This window comes from Phycodurus eques, chromosome 9 (genome assembly GCF_024500275.1).
Source record: "Phycodurus eques isolate BA_2022a chromosome 9, UOR_Pequ_1.1, whole genome shotgun sequence".
NCBI classification, from domain to species: Eukaryota; Metazoa; Chordata; class Actinopteri; order Syngnathiformes; family Syngnathidae; genus Phycodurus; species Phycodurus eques.
The window spans coordinates 572,061-593,488 of NC_084533.1; the positions used below are offsets into that span (position 1 = coordinate 572,061).

The 21,428-nt window shown below is 43.1% G+C and overlaps 1 protein-coding gene across 3 annotated transcripts in view; it reads left to right on the top strand.

Annotated features, from left to right (window-relative positions):
* Nucleotides 1–11,941, top strand: part of pcdh10b (protocadherin 10b) — a 28,318-nt gene extending 16,377 nt beyond the window's left edge. Inside the window, exons 4-5 of one of the 3 annotated variants that reach the window (XM_061686368.1) lie at nucleotides 6,616–6,981; nucleotides 10,691–11,941. In XM_061686368.1, coding sequence (XP_061542352.1) covers nucleotides 6,616–6,981; nucleotides 10,691–10,710 — 386 coding nt within the window. In that variant the 3' untranslated portion in view covers nucleotides 10,711–11,941. The remainder of the gene's footprint in view (nucleotides 1–6,615; nucleotides 6,982–10,690) is intronic. The other 2 variants (XM_061686369.1, XM_061686370.1) reach the window with 2 other exon arrangements.
* The last annotated feature ends 9,487 nt before the right edge of the window (nucleotides 11,942–21,428 follow it).

Here is a 21,428-nt window from a genome sequence, read left to right on the forward strand (position 1 = left end):
ATATTACATCACAAACAATCACGGAACAACAAAAAATTATTTTTGGCAGGAATTTGCCCTCTGAAAAGTATTTTCCTAAGTGTTTATTGACTGAGTATAATGTATGAGTCCTGAAATAAATGGACTTTTCCACCATTTTCTAATTTATTGAGATGTACCTGTACATTTTGCCGCACTACTCTCCGCAGCTTCTGTCAGACCTTTGGTGAAATCATCAGTAGTCACACTACACACTGTTGAGGTGGCGCATCTGAAGAACATTGCTTATCATCTCAGATTCCGCAGTCATTGGGGTCGTAGATTCAGGGCCCACAATTTAAACAAGTATTTTCAAGTATTTATTTGTTTATTTTTACATCATTTGGGCTTCTAGCTCATAAAACCCATGGAATTGGGATTTCAAACAATTTGAATACTGTGAAGAATTCAGCACAAATTTTGCAGGCCATAAATGTGTCACACACTAATCATCTACTAAACTCAAAGCACCTGCACAGGTTTCCCCAGGTGTCATTCAATTGCTTCAGTTTGGTTCAATTGTCTCAGTTGGGTTCAATATGGGGAAGACTGAAGACTTGACAACAGGCCAGAAGACCATCATCGATACCCTCCATAGGATGGGTAAACCACAAAGGTTCATAGCCAAGGAGGCCGGCTGCTCACAGAGTGCCGTGTCCAAGCTTATCAATGGAAAGTCTAGTGGAAGGATAGAATGTGGCAGGATATATATAATGGGAATACAAATAATACTGACAGGAGCAGAAAAAGAGATGACCGTGGGCTTCAGCGGATTATCAAGCAGAGAAGATTCAAGAATCTAGCAGAGATCCAGAAAGAGTGGAATGAGGCGGGACTCACAGCTTCAAAAAGCACCTCATTTAGACACATCCGAGAGATGGGCTACAACTGTCGGGTTCCTCGGGTCAAGGCACTTTTGAGCCTGAGCTAACGTAGGAAGCGTCTCAACTGGGCCAAGGAGAAGAAGGACTGGACTGTTGCCCAGTGGTCCAAGGTCCTTTTTTCTGATGAAAGTAAAGAGTGCCTTTCATTCGGGAATCAAGGTCCAAGGGTTTGGAGGAAGACGGGTGAAGAACAGAACCCAAGCTGCTTGAGGTCCAGTGTGAAATACCCACAGTCAGTCATGATTTGGGGTGCAATGTCCTGCGCAGGTGTTGGTAAACTCTCTGAAAACCAAGGTCACCGCAACAGTCTACCAGAATGTTTTTCATGATTCCTTCTGCTGAGGATCTGCATCGCCATACAGATCTTCCAGCACGACTCGGCCCCTTGCCCATACCGCCAGAAGCACCAAAACCTGGTTTGATGCCCATGCCATCACAGTGCTTGACTGGCCAGCCAACTCGCCGGATCTAAACCCCATTGAGAATCTACGGGGTATTATCAAGAGGAAAATGAGGGGCACCAGACCCAAAAACAAAGAAGAACTGACAGCAAGCATCAAGGAAATCGGGGCTTCCATAACTCCCAGGCAATGCCACGCGGTGATTGCCTCAGTGCCATCGAAGCAGCGATTCGAGCAAAGGGATTCCCAACCAAGTATTGAAGATTAACATATTGTTTTGAAAGTACCATATTTTGATTCCTTTAATGTGGCCCTAATTTATTTCTTCTTTTTCTACCAAACCCGAGAAGTAAATGGTGATTTCTTCACAGCATTCTTCATTTTTGGAATTCCTGAGTTCGTGGGCTTTATGAGCTGGAAGCCCAAATTATGTAAAAATAAACAAATAAATACTTGAAATTGTTTAAATTGTGAGCCCTGAATCTATAATCTATGAAAGTTTCACTTTCTGAATGGAATTATGGAAATAAATAAACTTTTCCATTATATTACATTTTTGGGGAAAGGGTCTGTACAGCTGTTTCCTCCCTGTGTAAGGAGCCATATTAAATTGTAATGTGATGTTGTATTTATGGCATGCTGGTTAATATTTAATAAGAAACCCTTCTTGTGAGGAGCCTGGGCACTTTTCCAAGCTGTTAGTGACGGCAAGCCAAATTAATCCGCTTTTGTAACAAAGCAAATTCCCCCTTTGCTGACCGCTACTGACACACATAAGACAACACGCACAGACGAATGCAGACGCACACACACGCACAGACACACACACTTACTGGGATGGCAGTGGTTTTATCTTAATCAGACTGTATACGGGGGGATTAGCTGCAGAGAGCTTGAACTGTGCAGTTCAGTTTTTGCCATAAACAGGGACTCAGACAAGTACAAACCAAGCGGATTTAGGATTTAGACAAAATGCATACACAGGTTCTCGGCCCAAAAATATATGGAGTAATGAAAACATTTTTGTATTATTGCCTTCAGACCAGCAAATGCCCTAAACTACGATTTCTTTGGAACCAACAGTCAACCTTTCTTTCAAGGATGACAAATAGAATAGTGTGTGATTTGTTTTGTCTGCTCTGCTTATTAGTTTTTGTTGGTTATTCGCACACACACTAACACACAAAACAGTTGCTCAGTATGGAATATATACAGTACTGTATCAGGCACATGCACAGACATTTTTGGGGACAGGTGTTCAAGCTAAATAAAAGGTAACCATCGCCTGTTATTCATAATATTATCAAAAAACATTTGTCGATATTTGACTTATGCATTTGTTTCTTTGAACACGATCAACACAGTCAATAAAACTATTAACAAAAGAGATGAAGGGAAGCTATCTGGATATAAAAAGGTATATACACTCCTATTCAAATGGCAGGTTTTTGTTGTATACAGTCATTATTGGCCTTCACGCAGAAGATTGAAACAGTTTGCGCAAGTTTTATTCAACCACAAACTCTTAACAGGAATCCGGCAGACCCAAAACAACGATGACTAGTGTTGTCGCGGAAAAACTTACTCTACAAAAACCACACCTGATTGTGGGAGTAATCTAACATAAAACAGAAAACAATGAAGGCAAAAGTGCCAACAACAGAGTACAGGTTCCGAGACGAAAACAATTCTAACAAAAAGCGGTGGACATAGCCACAGCTGGAGGAAGGTTCCCCAAAAAAAACAGGAAAAGCTAAGATCTAACGATACAAAAATGCCAAACTCAAAACCACAGAAGTACTTAAACGCAAACATTTTTTTAATACTTCCAGTACACTGAATTTACTTGACAAAACAGAATCACAAAATTACAGTTGGACTGAGTACCGCTAGAAACAGCGAGACTAGACACGACAGGAACAAAGCAGGAGCCTCAAGTATGGAAGATAAGCAAACTACAGCAAAAGTAACACTCCGGCACCATCCTCAAATACACCCAAGAGCAAATTGCCGGCAGGTGGCGGCGCCCACATCTCCTAGGCAACGCTGCAGGCAGAAAAAGGAAGGCGTGACCCAACAGGCAACCAAAACGCAGCGCATGACGTACAAAAATGAGACCGAGATCGTTCAAAAAAAGCACACACCCTCTTGTAAATGGGGATGTGACTTAGTTCACAATTAAGCACTCACATTCAAACTATGTTAAGCGGACGTCAGCAAATGCGGTTTTACGCTGCTTCACACTGGATGCGTTTTGGGTGTTTCATGCGACGTGATTACATACTGTCGACAGTCAGTGCAGTTTGCGTGACTAGACGCGACTCCGTGCCCTGCTGTGCGTATGACGCGTTGGACACGGCGGAAGTGGGGCGGACAGGCGGGCAAACGGGTACAATAGTTTTGCTGCTGATAAAGTCATATTGCAGGGATTTTGAAGTATGCGTGGGTGGCCATTCAGTTGTAGAACTTGGATCGAGAGCTTTGAGGACAACGTGCTTACCGTCCGGTGCTCCACAGAAAAGAGGAAAATTCCAGCACTCTCAAACCTCTCAGCAATTTTCCTCCACTCCTCTGCGGTGGGCACAGCCATAAATTCATCCACGAAAAATGTTAACTTTACCAGAGCTATGTTCAAGATAGTGGAGTAGTCTAAATAATGTACATAACACACACAGTGGGGACGCAAAGTATTCAGGCCCCCTTAGAATGTTCGGTCTTTTTTATATTGCAGCCATTTGCTAAAATCATTTAAGTTAATTTTTTTTCCACATTAATGTACACACAGCAACCCATATTGACAGAAAAAAACGGACAGAATTGTTGACATTTTTGCACATTTATGAAAAAAGAAAAAAATATATTTAAGCCATAAGTATTCCGACCCTTTGCTCAGTATTTAGTCGAAGCACCCTTTTGAGCTAATACAGCCATGAGTCTTTTTGGGAATCATGCATGAATCATGTGTTTTTTACACCTTTATTTGGGGATCCTCTGCAGTTCTGTCAGTTTGGATGGCGGAAGTTGGTGAACAGCCATTTTCAGGTCTCTCCAGAGATGCTCAATTGGGTTTCAGTCAGGGCTCTGGCTGGGCCATCCAAGAACAGTCACGGAGTTGTTCTGAAGCCACTCCTTTGTTATTTTAGTGGTGTGCTTACGGTCATTGTCTTGTTGGAAGGTGAACCTTCGACCCAGTGTGAGGTCCTGAGCACTCTGGAGAAGGTTTTCGTCCAGGATTTTAGCAAACTCCATGCAGTCTTTCACGCGTCTTGCACTGAGGAGAGGCTTCTGTCGGGCCACTCTGCCATAAAGCCCCGACTGGAGGAGGGCTGCAGTGATGGTTGACTTTCTAGAACTTTCTCCCATCTCCCGACTGCCTCTCTGGAGCTCAGCCACAGTGATCTTTGGGTTCTTCTTTACCTCTCTCACCAAGGCTCTTCTCCACCGATTGCTCAGTTTGGCCGGACAGCGAGCTCCAGGAAGGGTTCTGGTTGTCCCAAACGGCTTCCATTTCAGTATTATGGAGGCCACTGTGCTCTTAGGAAGCTTAAGTGCAGCAGAATATTTTGTGTAACCTTGGCCAGATCTGTGCATTGCCTCAATTCTGTCTCTGAGCTCTTAAGGCAGTTCCTTTGACCTCATGATTCTCATTTGCTCTGTGAGCTGTAAGGTCTTATATAGAGAGGGGTGTGGCTTTCCTAATCAAGTCCAATCAGTATAATCAAAGACAGCTGGACTCCAATGAAGGTGTAGAACCATCTCAAGGATGATCAGAAGAAATGGACAGCACCCGCGTTAAATATATGGGTCTGAATTCTTATGGCTGTGAGATAATTCAGTTTTTCTTTTTTAATAAATCTGCAAATATTTCAACAATTCCATTTTTTTCTGTCAATATTGGGTGCTGTGTGTACATTAATGAGGAACAGAAATGAACTTGAAGGATTTTAGCAAATGGCTGCAATATAACAAAGAGTGAAACATTTAAGGGGGTCTGAATACTTTCCATACCCACTGTAAATATATATATGTTATTCCATCATTGAGCAAATCGAGATAGTTTTGTAAATCCTCATTGTCTTTTCATGTCAGACACTCAGGATTCAGCGGGAAAAGAAGAAGTGTACTGTATGTCTTGTTATATAGTCAAAATGAAGTTGAAATAGCGGCACGGTGGACGGTGGACGACTGGTTCGAGCGTCTGCCTCACAGTTGGCATGTTCTCCCCCGTGCCTGCGTGGCTTTTCTCCGGGCACTCCAGGTTTCCTCCCACATCCCCAAAACATGCACGCTAGGTTCATTGACAACGCCTGAAGATGCTTGAAAGGTTTTACATTTTATCCACTTTGGTGTGCTTGATGTAGGCATTGTTGACGTACTCATCATAGGCGAGTCAAGGCGGGTCGCTTTCATGAGACGTGAGGAATTAGTGTGCTTCCTACTTCCAAATCCGTTGCCATAGAGTACACGAACGGCTTGACAGAAAAAAAAAAAAAAAAAAAACGTTACTGTATCAAAAATAGCATGTTGCAAACTCCAGAGACTTGTGTGTCGTATTCATCTTTAAGTTAACACCTCAGCCATGTGCTTTCTCTCTGCGCAGAGCACTATGCTGCACGGTGAGACATGGGTTTTTACAGTCTTGCCAGTAAGTTTCTGGAAACTTGAATTACAGTAACTTCCTGACAACAGTGTCAAATCAATGTATCTATTAATTGTGGGGTTGATGTGTGACAAAAGGTAAACGGGAGCGCTTTTGGCTTGCAAAAGAAGTAGGCCAGGTAACACTTATCTTAGCTTCACTTAGCAAACAACAGGACTGACCAGGATGTCACTTGCACACAACCCACAGTCAGGGTTTCATGAAAAAAAAAGGGCAAAATACATGTAACGCAAAATTAACTATGGGTAACAAACACACGATCGTTAATCTTTATCATTCATGAACAGTAAGGATTAACGTCTTTATTACGGCAACAGTTCAACATTTTATGACGTAATGCATGCTGGGAGCATACAACTTCACAGTTCTGGTCCATGCTAAATACAGTAACTCTTTGTGTGACATCAACCGAAATACCATGATGGAGTGGCAACTGTAGTTAATTACTGTAAAATCACTTTCGTATTTTGCTGGAAGGTATGTGGTAAATAAGTGTAGAATTTAGAGCAATGTCTAACAGTATAGAAATGCTACTGTAATAGACAGAACTCCCCCACGATCTATACTTTCATTGTTAATACTCCTTACAAACGAACCTAAACACGCTTTTCTTCCCATTCCTTCTACTTTTGCACACGCTCTCATTGCCTAGGGGGAACCGACTTGTTCTCTAACTGCACAGAGGAGTGCAAGGCCCTGGGCCACTCCGATCGCTGCTGGATGCCAAGCCTCATGCCCACTGATGGGCGGCAGGGTCCAGACTACCGCAGCAATCTCCATGTGCCGGGTATGGACTCAGTTCCGGACATAGAGGTATTTCAAAGTTCTGAGCAAATGGCCGATAAGTCATTCTCCACATTCGGCAAGAGGACCCCTGTCAGTCACCAATACAAACATCTTCATCATCACCTTCTCCACAACCATCACCTCAGCCACCACCATCATGGCACTCTAGAGAGGAAAGAGTTGGAAGCATTTCTGCCTAGCTCCAAATCAGCTTATACCTCAGGGTATTTAAGTGAGTATCCTATTTTTCTGTGGCCTGAGTGCTTGTTCTCGACTCTCTGATCTGGCCATCCAATTAGGGGAAAAGGAGAGTCATTCAAATTCAATTTTCTCCCTGAATTGGCTGGTGGAAGGAAGCGTGAAATTAATTTCTGACCAATGTCCTGGCTTCTTGTCAAAGTATTTAACTAACTCTTCCCTCTTCCTAAAGTATCTCTGTTATCTCCCACTTTAATGATGTCATCCTCCCTGACCTCTCCAATATATTCTATATGCAGTACTGTGAGGCTGCTAGTCATTTTCAAACTAAATATGTCACTGTGTCGTTTGGGAAAATGGCTGCAGTAAATGTAACACACACTGTCAGCAAGGCCAGACAGGAATAATTGCTGTTTAAAAAGTGTTGAAGAATCTCATTGTCATTCAGTGGTCGTCTCTGGAGCTAAGGGAAAAAATAAATTAAAAAAATATTTTTAAGATGATTGAGGGGAGAAAAAAGGTGAGGAAATGGCACATTTCCTATGGAAATGCTGTTTCTAAACTGTCATTATAAGGCCACAAAGAGATACAGCCCCAATCACTGCAATTTGGTGATAATGCTCAATTATAATTTTGTCAAGCAGTGACTGAAGAGCCCCCCCTCTCTCATCAGCAGACACAGTTAGCTGGAATTATAAAACTGTCAGAGCCACACTGGTTCCCCAGTGCTATCTTTTAAAACCACAGCATGCTGTTAAGAACAGCACGGAAAATGTTTTCCTGATTCCTTTTCATTAATGCTTTAGCCACGATCTATACTTTCCCTGCCATTTTCCATCCTGGATCAAAAACCTATGATGATATATATATATATATATATAAATAAATTAGAGCCTCAGCCTCACAGTTCTGAGGACCTGCGTTCAATCCCCGGCCCTGACTGTGTGGAGTTTACATGTTCTCCCCGTGCCTGCGTGGGTTTTCTCCGGGCACTCCGGTTTCCTCCCACATCCAAAAAAAACCTGAATTGGAGACTCTAAATTGTCCGTAGGTGTGAATGTGAGTGCGAATGGTTGTTTGTTTGTATGTGCCCTGCGATTGGCTGGCAACCAGTTCAGGGTGTACAGGGTGTGCTTCAACAGGGGTTATGCGCAACCCTCTTTCTCATTCGTCAAAACAGTTCGAAGCACTTCCTTAAATGGCGGAGCCCTACGGCAGGAGACCAAATCACCCATAGGAACTTAAAAGGTCTACAGTGTCTTTTTTTTTTTAAACACAAGATGTCTTCAAGAGCTACCGAAGATGACAACATCTTATGTTTAGGCTTCGTTCGTGTACGTGGATCAATAACTGTAAAGACACTTCCCAAAAATATATACAGTATATATAATTTAGCAATTTTTTTTATGCCACCTAAAAATTTGAGGCATTCACAGTTACCCTGCGTCTGACTGGCAACCAGTTCAGGGTGTAGTCCGCTTTTCGCACAAAGTCAGCTGGATAGGTTCTAGCCCCCCGTGACCCTTTACTGAATAAGGGATGTTGAGATGTTGAGAATGGGTATTCATAGTAAAGGCAATCTTTATTTACAGAGCAAAAGGTGGTGGCCCACTTCTTATTATAACAGGAACAAAAGTGTATAACGGTAAAGACAGAAACAGTTTCCAAAAAATCGTGCGTTGCACAATTTACAATGTCATGAAAACCATTTCACTTGTCTTTATACAATCGTAATAACGGTAAAGACATGCAATAGTTCCGACACGTTCACAAATTCATGCATATTAATTCAACCATCCATGCATTTTTTACACCGCTTATCCTCACGAGGCTCGCGGGGGTGCTGTAGCCTATCCCAGCTGACTCTGGACGAGAGGCGGGGTACACCCTGAACCGGTCGCCAGCCAATTGCAGGGCACATATATACAAACAACCATTCGCACTCACATTCACACCTACGGGCAAATTACTGTAAAGTTTTCATTTGCCTAGCATGCATGTTTTTGGGGTGTGGGAAGAAACCGGAGCGCCCGGAGAAAACCCACGCAGGCACGGGGAGAACATGCAACCTCCACTCACACCCGGTCCTCAGAACTGTGCGGCAAATGTGCTAACCGGTCGCCCACCGTGCCGCCCCCCCCTATTTATTCCTATCTCAGAAATAACAATTTATTTTGCTGCCCGCGACTGTGTGAATGCAAACTGTCTGCCTTATCCTGGCACTTCAAATCACAGATGTCTCTGGTGTATTGCAAAAACATCATAATATCAAATAAATAAACAAAGCTCTCTCCACTGGCATTAACAGTGAATACTGCTTGAGTGACAAAGAAGGACAGTATGTAAAAGAACCCAAAAAGGAAGTCAGAGGACACTAAGCTGCATTTGTGTTAGTTTTGATATTAAGCAATGGGAGCAAAATCCTACGGATCCAAAAATGTCATCAGCGACTTCAGGAAACTTCATTTTCGGAAGTTTAGCGTTCAAGACATTTTGGCATTAAACGTTTGAAAAATGATTTCTTCCGAATATTTTCTTCTTCGAAATCAACTAAGACCTTCTGATGGGTAACGACTGGCAATAATTCAAATAGTCTTATTGGTAAAATGATTTGATTTTCAAAGTGGGCCATGTCTTAACCGTGATTGATCAAATTCGATGAAAATGACCCATAGACAAGACACAGAGATGACTGCAAACAGTGTCCCGTGCTTCAATCCCATGCCATATAATTACATGTCGATTCTTCCTTTTTAAATGGCTGAAATGTCCGTTTTATGCAAATGCCGCAAAGGGCCACATTTCCCACCAACTCCGCCACTCATTCCTCTCTCAAACTGGTTCACAGAAGCCCTTATGCAAATGAGTGTGGTCGTGGAAGAGTGGGCGGGTGGCGCGGTTAAGAGGCAACAGCGGTCGTTGGTGAGTGGGGAGGGAGGGGGAAGGCGGAGGGAGGCAAGAAGAGGAGTGGAGGAAGGGATAGAATGATGATAACGAGAGAACGAATCCCGCTAATCTGATCAAGTCAGTGATACACAGACTCTTTTGTGCTGGGAGATGCACGCCTGGGCCTGGATTTGGTTAAGGGTGGGGTCAACAGGGTTTGGAGATTACGATCGGAAAATTCAGACAACGTGGAGGCGGGGGGGTGGGGTGGGGGGCAGTGTGGGGGAGAAGGGAAGGGGACGTGAAAGAGACTTCTTCAACTTTGCGGGAGTTGAGCCGAGCCAAGCTCTTTTGTTGGCGTCCTAAATAAATGCCATGCAATATTCACCAGCCGCCGTACCCTTAACAGAGCCCCCCCCCTCAACCCACTTGCCGACACCAGTCACGTTGCATAGTTGCGTACTTATTATCAAAGAACCATTTCACGAGAATTGAAAAAGCCCATCTGAGGATCATGGAATGTGAGAAATCCCATCACTCATTGTGCATGTGGGCCGTGTGAATGAGGCCATAACTCCGTGGTGTTTTTCTTCCTTCTTTTGGTTTTCCCTCGTCTTCCGCAGACTACAGGCTTCTTTGTACTCGCGCGGACGGCGACCGTCACGGCGGCTGTCCCGCACGTAGTTTGCCTTTATACTCGAGCGCAACCCACACGCGTAGTTTTGAAACCCGCAAGTCGGTCGGCGCGCGAGTATCAAGAGGCCTTAACTTGAAACAGCAACCACCCCTTCCTCCCCACAACACACTCCCGCTAGCACAAAGCTAACCTGACTTGTGTTTTTCTTTGCTTCTTCCAGACAGGAAAAGGGTTTACTAGTTCTTTTCGTGTCGACATTCCGGAGACTGCATGAAATGTGCACAATCGTCCACTCAACAAATGAAGACTATCCTCCAGAAAACAAAGAACACACGCGCGCACACACATTAGGATGGTTGACTAAATGACCGTCTCATCCCCTTCATCTCCTGGAATTCATTGGAGAAAAGGCTTCAGGGGAACCTCACTCACCCTTCGGCTAAGAAGACACGGAGGAGGCGAGACGTGTCGAACGAATGGCTGCGGGCGTCGTTGATGAATGGCCTGACTGGTAGGACCTCATTGTCTCAGCAGGACTGAGAAACTGAACATAAACTGATAGCGGCAGTGTGGAGCGATGAAAATTGGACATCGATCTATTTTTTTTCCATTTTGTGTGAGCCTGTTTACAGCACTGATGCGCAGTGCGTCTTGGAGGAAACTCAAGTCGGACAAAAGAAGGACGGCCACCACTGAGCCCTTGAGGCGATTGTACTCGGAGACGCCAAACTGTACAGGAAATTTCTTAATGCCATGCCATTGTTTTCAATTTTTCAATGTTCTTTTTGTGCTCTTCCTTCCAATCTGCTTCAAACTTGTCAGAAAATATCGCCGCGAGAATATTCTTTATCTTTTTTTTTTTTTTTTATTGTTGTTGTTTGTATCACTTTGGGTTGGTTTTCAACAGCTGACTTGGAGCGAGATAACCTAATGAGGGTAAAAAAAAAGTTGAGAAAATGGATCTATGTTTTTCACCACCACTTTTGTGGGCTCGGAGCATCAAGTAGTTTCTACCACGTGTGAGAAGTGTTTACTGTACTCTTCAAAAGTTTCAAGCTCAATATAAAACTATATATAAATCTGTATTTGCTTATGGAGCTATGTTATCTGTTCCCTCGGTTCGGAATTCAGCTTTGACTTTTTTTTTTTTGAAGTGCCCCTGCTGAAGGCTTGTGCAACCCAGAGGGAGACGCAAACTGAATGGCCTTAGCAAATTTCATAACTTGTTTTCCACTTTTAGATATGATCCCCCCCCCCCTGCCCCCCCCCCCCAAAAATGTGTATAAAATGGAGATAATAGTTGACATTAAAATTCATGTTCATTCAGTGTCATTGTAATCAAAACTTTGATGAAATGGTTATTTTATAAAGTAACAGAAGAAGGGATGCTAAATGTGCTGTACACAATGCCGTTCTCTTTCTACACACATCACAACCACAAAAACACGATTAAGTCAACAATAAACTGAAACACGATCAAGGAAACATCTTGCGTGCTTTTCTTTTTCATGTTTGTTATTTCGAGCGAAGAGCGAAATTCCGCACGTCGATAATTATTCATTTATGTCAGGGTCTGCGTGATGAAACAATTACAGTAATCGGCAGGATTGCATACCATATTGAAGGGAGAGTGTGTGTGTGTGTGTGTGTGTGTTGACTCACAACATATGACAAAATGACAAACACACACACGGGAACATGGACTGTGTATTAACCACAAGCAGCAGCACCCGCTATCAATAGTCAGCCAGTAGTGGACTACAGCCAACTTATTTGATCCCAACGCACGGGTGAAGGTCTTGCCAACCTGCAGCTCAATTTTACAGACATGGTGAATTATTCTTCTTATTATTTTTAAACCGTTCAAATATGGCAGGCTTTGTGTCAAATGTTTAATATTTGTTAAAAAAGTGCATTTTTTGTGAACAGAGCCCCAGTCTGTTTTATTTATATTTTGTATTATTATTCATCCATTTTCTGAGCCGCTTCTCCCCACTCGGTTCGCGGGCGTGCCGGAGCCTATCCCAGCTCTCTTCGGGCGAGAGGCTGGGTGCACCCTTAACTGGTCGCCAGCCAATCGCAGGTCACATAGAAACAAACACACAGGGCACACATTCACACCTACGGACAATTTAGAGTCGTCAATCAACCTGCCACGCATGTTTGTGGGATGTGGGAGGAAACCGGAGTGCCCGGAGAAAACCCACGCAGGCGGGGCCGGGATTTGAACCCCAGTCCTCACAACTGTGAAGTGGCTGTGCTAACCAGTCGGTCGCCGTGCCATCCGCTTCCATTACTTGTGTTGTAATTAATATACAATTGGATAAATGCAACTGTAATGTACTTCAAAGTTAAATACAACTGAACTGTACTTAACAAATATCCATCCATTTTCCGAGCCGCTTCTCCTCAGTAGGGTCGCAGGCGTGCTGGAGCCTGTCCCAGCAATCTTCGGGCGAGAGGCGGGGTACACCCTGAACTGGTCGCCAGCCCATCGCAGGGCACACATAAACAAACAACCATTCGCACTCACATCCACACCTACGGGCAATTTAGAGTCTTCAATGAACCTACCGTGCATGTTTTGGGGATGTGGGAGGAAACCGATTGGATTGAACTGTGAGGCAGACACGTTCGAACCAGTTAACAAATATATGAGACTAAAAATGTAATCCACTGTAACATGATGCAGTTTGAACACTAAATGCAGTGTACCTTCCCGTACCGCTTCAGGGAGCCAGCAGACATCCAGTGGTTCTCGTACCACATGCAGTTTTGCTTTTCTCATGCTCCCATGATGAATATTCAAATGGCGACGTGCAGAAGTAAATAATCTGAATTGTGTCACTCACTGGGTGTAGTTGTAGCCCTTTTTCTCACCGAACCAGAAAGATAAATCTATTTATGGTCTTTTTTTCCAGGCCTAGAAGAAGCATTTGTTTTGTCGTCTCAACTTTGTGCATTGTTGCTTGTATTTCAAGCAGAAAACAATCCTTGTGGATAACTCAAGATTTTCAGATGCTTAGTGTGACTTTCAAATGAACTGCGGTGATGATTATCAGAAACATATGATAATGAGAAGTGTGACCTCAATAGAGCCGGTATGAATATTACAAATCAAGAAAATCTGCTTCCGTGTCCTCCGCTGTCTCGTCTGTCCTGTTGACACACTCCGTAATCCTCTCATTCCTTTTTACAAGTTTTGTGGATTTGGGGATCATGTGTTTTTATCTGTCTGAAATGGACGTTGTGCTCGTAGATTATGGTATTAACAGATTGTGATAAACTAATAGTGCGTGATATCCGATAGGAGCTCGAAGTTCACCAACACAGTGACCGTGGGCACTAGGGAGCTCCTGAGGACCGCGCGAGTAGCCCGTGGGCCTCTTCTGAAACTAGCTCACCAGTGATGGGACATTGTGATTTCCTACGAATGTTGCAGAGGTGATCGATCATTTGAAAATGTCAACTCGCAGAGATTTATTTTTGAAAAAAAGTGTTGAATATTGATATCTATCTGTTTCCTACCTTGTTAAATCCTGAATTATTGTGCGACATCATGAACATGATCAGTATTCACATCGACGTATAGCATTATTTTCTAACAATAACAGACTGTATAATTAAAGGCAGTGATGAGAAGAGTACTTTGGAATGTAGTTGGTTACAATTGCAAGTTACCCTGTTTGAAAGGTAATAGCAGTGTAACTATTTCAATTACTTAATTTGGAAGGAATGCATCAACAGGACCCTTGGATGTTTCCTCTCGATGGAAGTCGATGGAAAGCAAAGATCATTTTGGGGGGAATTAACCTCAACTTTTTTCTTTTCCCAAATGACAAAACTGATAAGAAAACATGATGAAATGTAAATACATAGTGTTCTTTCCATTTTACAGCGTAAAATGGAAAGCATATCAAATCATATCAAAAAAAAAAAAAAATGGAAAGCATATCAAAGCATATCAAATGTGCACAGTTTAGACAGTGTCGCTTCATGTGACAACCCAGATAAGTTAATGTTCCATAAAGAAAGTCCGGAATTATCAAGAGGAAACTGTTCAAAACTCAATCTTCTTTTATGTGTTTAAAAGTGTAACTGTGAGTCAAACATTTTCCAAATCTCAGACAAACTAATAGATTGCACCACAAGGTGGCATATTTGTAAAAATATGTCATGTTTGAGACTACGGCAGAATGGCACCTGACCAGAGAGAGCCAATCACAAGCGTCGGCTTTAGAAGGAGGAAGTCCGATCTTTTGAGGCTATTTTGTAACAAATGTAAGTACAATCCGCGATTGGCTGGCGACCGGTTCAGGTCTCGCCCGAAGATAGCTGGGCACGCCCGCGACCCTACTGAGGAGAAGCGGTACAGAAATGGATGGATGGGTTTGCAGCTTCTGATGTTTGGAAACTAGCACGGAGCAGCTCCGTGAACCGGCAGCCTGAGCCCTTTTGTCACTGCCTAATGAGGGCACAGCTATCAGAGCTGCACCGTCCAGATTGAGGACAAAAGTTGGACAGAGAGCAAGTGCGGAATTATCATATCTTTCTTTTCTTTTGAAATAGAAGCTATTATGTTTGACCTCCACTTGACACTAATCTCTGTCACAAGTCAAAAAGTTTTGAAAAAGTATGCACCGGAGTCTCCAAATAACACAAACCATTAGCAGAATAATGGCCGAGAGTATAAGATCAAAAGCAAGGAATATGCAAGACTTGATGGCCTCCAAAAATCGACAGGCGGATTCGAAAAGGGTGGCATTCAAATGAATGGAGAGTGAGCACTTGCCTTTCATTTCCGCTGAGATGATTTGGTAGTGGACGGGGTTGAGGCTGCGGTGGGTTCCTCTGATAGTCAGTTTCAAAGTCACCTCCTGCACAAAGGCAAAGCAGATTAAAGGAGGGAACTTTCATGTCAGAGTGCTCGTCTGCCAATGCTGCTGGACATCACACCAGAAAAAAGAACCGGTGCTTGAATTCCCCACTGATCAGGAGCTGTGGAAATAACTGCAGGCAAGAGTGTGAATTGGGAGTGTGAAGGTTGATTACGGGCTATTCAGATGCGGATGAAGGAATTTTGGACTCGGAGCAAAACTTATAATAAAGACAGAGGGAGTGTGACGATGAACCTTTGTGGTTCTCGTGATCAAAATCCATGACTTGAAAGTTCTATCAAACACGCCTTTCTCTGATGGGAGTCATCGGACTAATGTCTACATGTTTTTTCTTATACAAGATTTGAGGAGGAACTATTTTGCCATCTGCGGATCTTCTGTTTTGGATTATAGATTCCGGATCCAGTAGGATACAAAAAGGAGACAAAACTAAGCAACGCAAACATACCATCTGGAACCAAACCCAGTGGCCCGCAAGGGGCGGGGGCTTCGGCCCATCCGACACAGAAAGGGCTATAAAAATCGCCAACCGCTGACAAATGTGCACTATCTCACACATGGGAACGATAATGGATCTGAAACTAAAACCATTTGATTTCATTTCCTCAACTGGCATCTTAGAAGTAAATCGTCGTTCGTATGTAGCCTCAACATCCTGAAATGTTGGCTGCAGGCGAGCCTTCCAATTTGTTTATTTGATGGGAATGGCAAAGTTATGAGCCAATTTATGTTAACTTTCTTTCTGAGCTGTGTGAAGTCTCGCAAAGTTAACATTTCACTTCTTTGTGTAATCGGTGTTCTTCCGCTCTGCACATGACAAAGACAATATTAAACATGCAAAAAAATAAATAAATGCTGGAGCAGCACAAAAAGACAATAATCCAGTCCTAAATTCACATTTGTGAACATGATTACATGAACAGAAAGAATGAGTTTGAATCTGTCAACTTTCAATTCAGACTGAATTGTCCATAAATATGAATGTCTCCACGGCCATTGTTCAGACTGCAGGAAAATCATGTATTTATTTATACATATGTATTTATTTTATCGGCTCTCGAAGCACTCCTCTCAGCGCTGTCGTCTGCAAGTGTTCGGATCGGACTTGTTGCGTCGATGCTGACTTGTCTGCATTGGTTGTTATGGTAACAACGTAGGTGTCAGCACGTACACTGTTGATGCCATATACAAACTCAAAAGTGTGAGCAGTGGAAAACTGCAACAACCAAAACAAGAAGATGACAATGAAGCCTTAAGTTGTTTGTTTAGCGGAATCGTTTTCTGCCTCTGCGGGGTTCTAAGTACTGTCTTCCCTCACGTCTAATCTTTTAGGGTGTTAATTGACAACTCTACATTGCCCGTAGGTGTGAATGGGAGTGCGAATGGTTGTTTGTTTATGTGTGCCCTGCGACTGGCTGGTGACCAGTTCAGGGTGTACCCCGCCTCTCGCCCGAAGATAGCTGGGATAGCCTCCAGCACGCCCGCGACCCTACCGAGGATCAGCGGTACAGAAAATGGATGGATGGAAGTAATTATTCATTTTTTGAGCGGTGGATGCCGTAAACCTGCCAACCTGCAACTACGCTATGACTCGGAGTGCAGAGGACATCCTAAAATGATTACATTTGGGTTCAAGGGTTACGTTTTTGGATCAAATAGCGAAAAAGACAACGGCGACATCCGACTCAAAGATAAGAGTCGCGGCAACTACGACATCTCATCCGTCGCCGTGAAACTCCAGGTGACTACGCTACGTTGACTTCACAATTAGCTCACCAAAAGCTGGTCAAACATGAACTTAGCTTGATGTTGGTTTGGCACTGACTTACTTGATAAAACGCGAAAGTGATAGACAACATGGAGACTGCAAACTATCCCATTCCAAACCTGTGATCGTGAACGTGTTCGCATCGACATCGATATCAAAACGCCGCCTTGAGTTGGATTACCTCGAGCTGTGAGAGGTCAGCGTGTCCGCCATGGTTGATGTGGCAGATTTGTCGTGATTGACTGACCTTCATGGAGGGGCAGCAAACAAAGTATACAAAGTTAATTCACACACACACACACACACACACTAGTGTACAGTATTAGGGGAGGCAGATGAGTACCAAAAACACAATGTTTGTCATTTTTAAATCTGAGGATTACTTATGTTTACTCATCAATTCGTCATCACAGTAAGTTACCGCAGTGTTAGCTGTAAAGACTCATCCAAATATTAGGCAAAAAACAAAACAAAACATGTGGAACATCTAAATTTCATTTCATATTTGAAGTTGTTGTTCATTCAGCTTTTACAAGTGTAAGTGCACTTTTTTGTGTTATGATCAGTGAAAAAACATTTGATCATCACTCCAATATATGTTGTAACTGTGACATTTTGTGACTGACTTGACTTGCATCTGTCTTAAACCAAGTCATGACTTGACACGCTTCCGATTTTGACGGGATTGATTTGCTTAACTTTTAACTCGGAACTTGCTTGAAACTTGAAGCTTGCAACTCGCACATTGTGACGCGCTCCGTCCCTCTCCAAATAGCTTCCAGCTATTTAGCGCTGTGGACTTGCTTCTTAGCGATTACCCTCCAAATGCTATGCTAATCAGTAAATAACCACTTTTTTATTTCTGTAACTTGACAGAATGGAGGTGTCTTAACTATAAAAGATCATTTGGCGAGAATAAATTCACCGAGTCGATGTCTCCATTTGCCGAATCGATGCTAACAACATGCATATCACACAAAAAAAAAAAAAAAAATACATTGTATATTATACATGCACAAAAGACATTACTGAGTTTTTCATTTTAATATTTTACATTATTATAAATGTTATTTTGGGTGTTGTTATTTTACAAATTAAAGACAATGTTGAAAACAGTGCTATTCAAATCCTTTTTCGACCGTATGTAAATTGCAAATGCACCAAGTAAAATCTCACCGAGGGCGACCTGCGTGTATGCTCTTATCCCATGAGCAAGTCTACCATGGGCTTTGCTTATTTCATTTTGTTTTGGTCAATTCTGCTATGCAAAATGGCAGTTAGCTTTCAAAGGCGCGACTGACAGATGAAAAGGCATTTTTTTGACATGAGGACCGCTGTGCATGTGCTCGTGAGACGAGGCGGCCTCTTTTACCCGTTCTGTAGTCAGGGAGTGATTGACAGCGGCACAGAGTGCGAACTGGTCAAATAAACCAGACTATGTGCGGTATGTGTCAAGCATGCCGAAGCGCAGTTCATATTGCATGGTGTAATAACGGCACGGCAGCACTCGAATCCCAGATGTCCAAAAAAGCACCGAAACCACAACCCGAATGCCAACACCGGGCAGCGACAAAGCAGAAGTTCATTATAAAGAATGTCACTGTAAAAAAAAAAATTTAAAAAAAAAACCTGTAAATTACTGGCAGCAGAGATGCCGGTAATTTACTGTTATTTTAAAGTGCATCTACTATCATTTGTTTGAACAGTTTGACACTGAATTTTGGATTACAATGTGGCACCGTAATTGAACGGCGAGTGTTGGTAATTTATTTTGACCCTACTGTATATTACTCTATTTTGGATAAACGTATCTTGTCCTAATTTGACGGTGAATGTTGGTAATTTATTTTGACTGTATGTTACTGTTCAGTATGTGGGATAAAATAGTGTTGGGTTAAACGAAGGTATTATTCTGCCGGCCACCATCAGAACTCCATCCATCCATTTTCCATACCGATTCTCCTCACTAGGGTCGCAGGCGTGCTGGAGCCTCTCCGAGCTGACCCTGGGCGAGAGGCGAGAGGCGATGTACACCCTGAACTGGTCTCCAGCCAATCGCAGCACCCTTAGCAATCATTTTCCTTATTTAATGGTCTCTGTACCGTGTAACCGTATGGTGGTGATGCTTCCACTGTGATATACATTTACTGCAGGTGTTTGCTTAACGTGTTTATATGTGTTATTTGCAGGTGCGCCTTTGTCACCGATCTCCTTATTTCGATGTCATCGGGCTCGCGTTGATGGGTGTATCCGATCTTTCCGTTTGCACAGACAGACATCTAACATTGGATTTGGACTTTTTTTTTCTCTTTGTGCTGCCGTGACCCATACTCAACTTGTGATACCCAGGAGCAAAACAATCAGAATCATGTTATGGCACCTCAGAACTGTAAGACGAATGGGCTAACCAGTCGCTCACATCCACCATCTCTCATTGAAAAATCCACAACTGGACAAGCAAACGGCAGCACTGCCACCGCCCAGACTTCGCAAGCAGACATACCTTTTGCCAGATATCAAATTGAACCAAGTGTAAAAATCAGTGGAGCGACCGAACAGTCAGCATCCAGTGTTTTCCTGCTGCAGCCCCGGTCTTTGTCAGGCTCCACTCTGTGCCCTCAGGGGGGAGCCACCCAGAATGGAGACTGTTTAGCGTCAAACACACACGCGCTCACAGACACAGAGATTGACTTGCATAAAAGTGTTGTCCAGTCAAGGCCTGAAGTGGGTATCTTGAGTTTAGTTTTACCGAGATTTTGTTCAATACAGTACATCTTTATATGTCCAAGTATAATTCACATATTCAATGACAGAATAACTAACTAACTAACTAAGATTGACTGAGGGCCAGTTAAAGGTAGGCATTGGCTGATTATGGGTTTTAAGGTAGACCATGGTTTTAACAAGTCAGGTTTCAAAACAACCAGTGGTATGGGCATTTCTGGTTGTTGTTGTTGTTTTTGCCCCTAGATTTTGAGGCAGTGCAAGTAAATTTAAAAGCACATTTTTCATCCACCCACGCATGTGTGACAAGTCTTCTTTTCCTTTCAGCTTGTTCCATTAGGGGTCGCCACAGCGTGTCATCCTTTTCCATTGAAGCCGATCTCCTGCATCCTCGTCTCTAACACCAGCTGACCTCATGTCTTCCCTCACGACATCTATCAACCTTCTCTTTGCTCTTCCTTTAGTTCTCTTGGCGGGCAGCTTCATCCTCATCATCTCTGTGCTTTCCTCTTCTCTTTCTGCCAAAGAACCCACTTTCCACCTCTTCTTCGTCCTTCTTCGTCCTCGACCCGACACAATTTAGACCGGCACCTCGCAGGTTAATGGCGCCGATGGTGAACGTTGCTGGCCTCGGCCACGACCGGTATGAAACTCTTTGGAGGAACGCTCATATTTGTTTGGCAAAGTTTTAAGCTGGCTGCCCTTCCTGACGCAACCCTCTAGGACTAAAGTTTGCACTGGCTTGTGCACCCCTACAAGGCTGCATTTAAAATATAATATACAAATATTTGTTGTTGGTTACAAACTTCTGACCCACTCTTCAGCCCAGTTGTTGGCTATTAACCACAGATCAGCTTTGGATCGTATGTTGTACCGGTGCTAAAATAGTACCGCAGTACCTCGTCTTTAAAAACGGTAGCGTACCATGTTTTTTTACTATTTTTATTTTTTTTCAAAAAGGCTGTGTGCAGTTTGACAATTCTCCAAATAAGGGGGCAAAATGTGCTTGCTTCAAAGCTGCTAACCTACTGTAATGCAAACCGCCAATGGCATTGGCTGGGAGCAGAAACGGAACTGTCGTCGCGTCCGGTCACTCACTTCTCAATCTTTGGTAAATGGCCAATGAGCAGCCAGCATCAGGCAGCGCTGTGCAGGCGGGGGAGGGACTGAATTCAACTGAAGGGACCGAAGAACTGAAAGTGAAGTGAATGTACTGTTCGCCACGAGTGACTCGTTCGCTGAACTCCTTTCTTCATGATGTGTTAGATGAGTCATTCGTTTGTTGAACTTATTCATTTGTGATCCATTAGCAAGGAATTATTCGTTCGTCTTCTCTTCAGGCAGTCTTCAATCTCATTAAAACATTTTGACAAATATCAGATTCATCTTATCAACTGGACAAAATTAACAAAAATTAACAATACTCCCAATAACAGCAAACTCATGGACTCCTGCAGATCAAATCCCAGATTACCCCATTCCTGTAGTATTTCGGTATTAATATTTCACCAAAACTCACAGAGCTAACCAATTTAAATTCCACACCACTTCTGGAAAAAAATCTCACC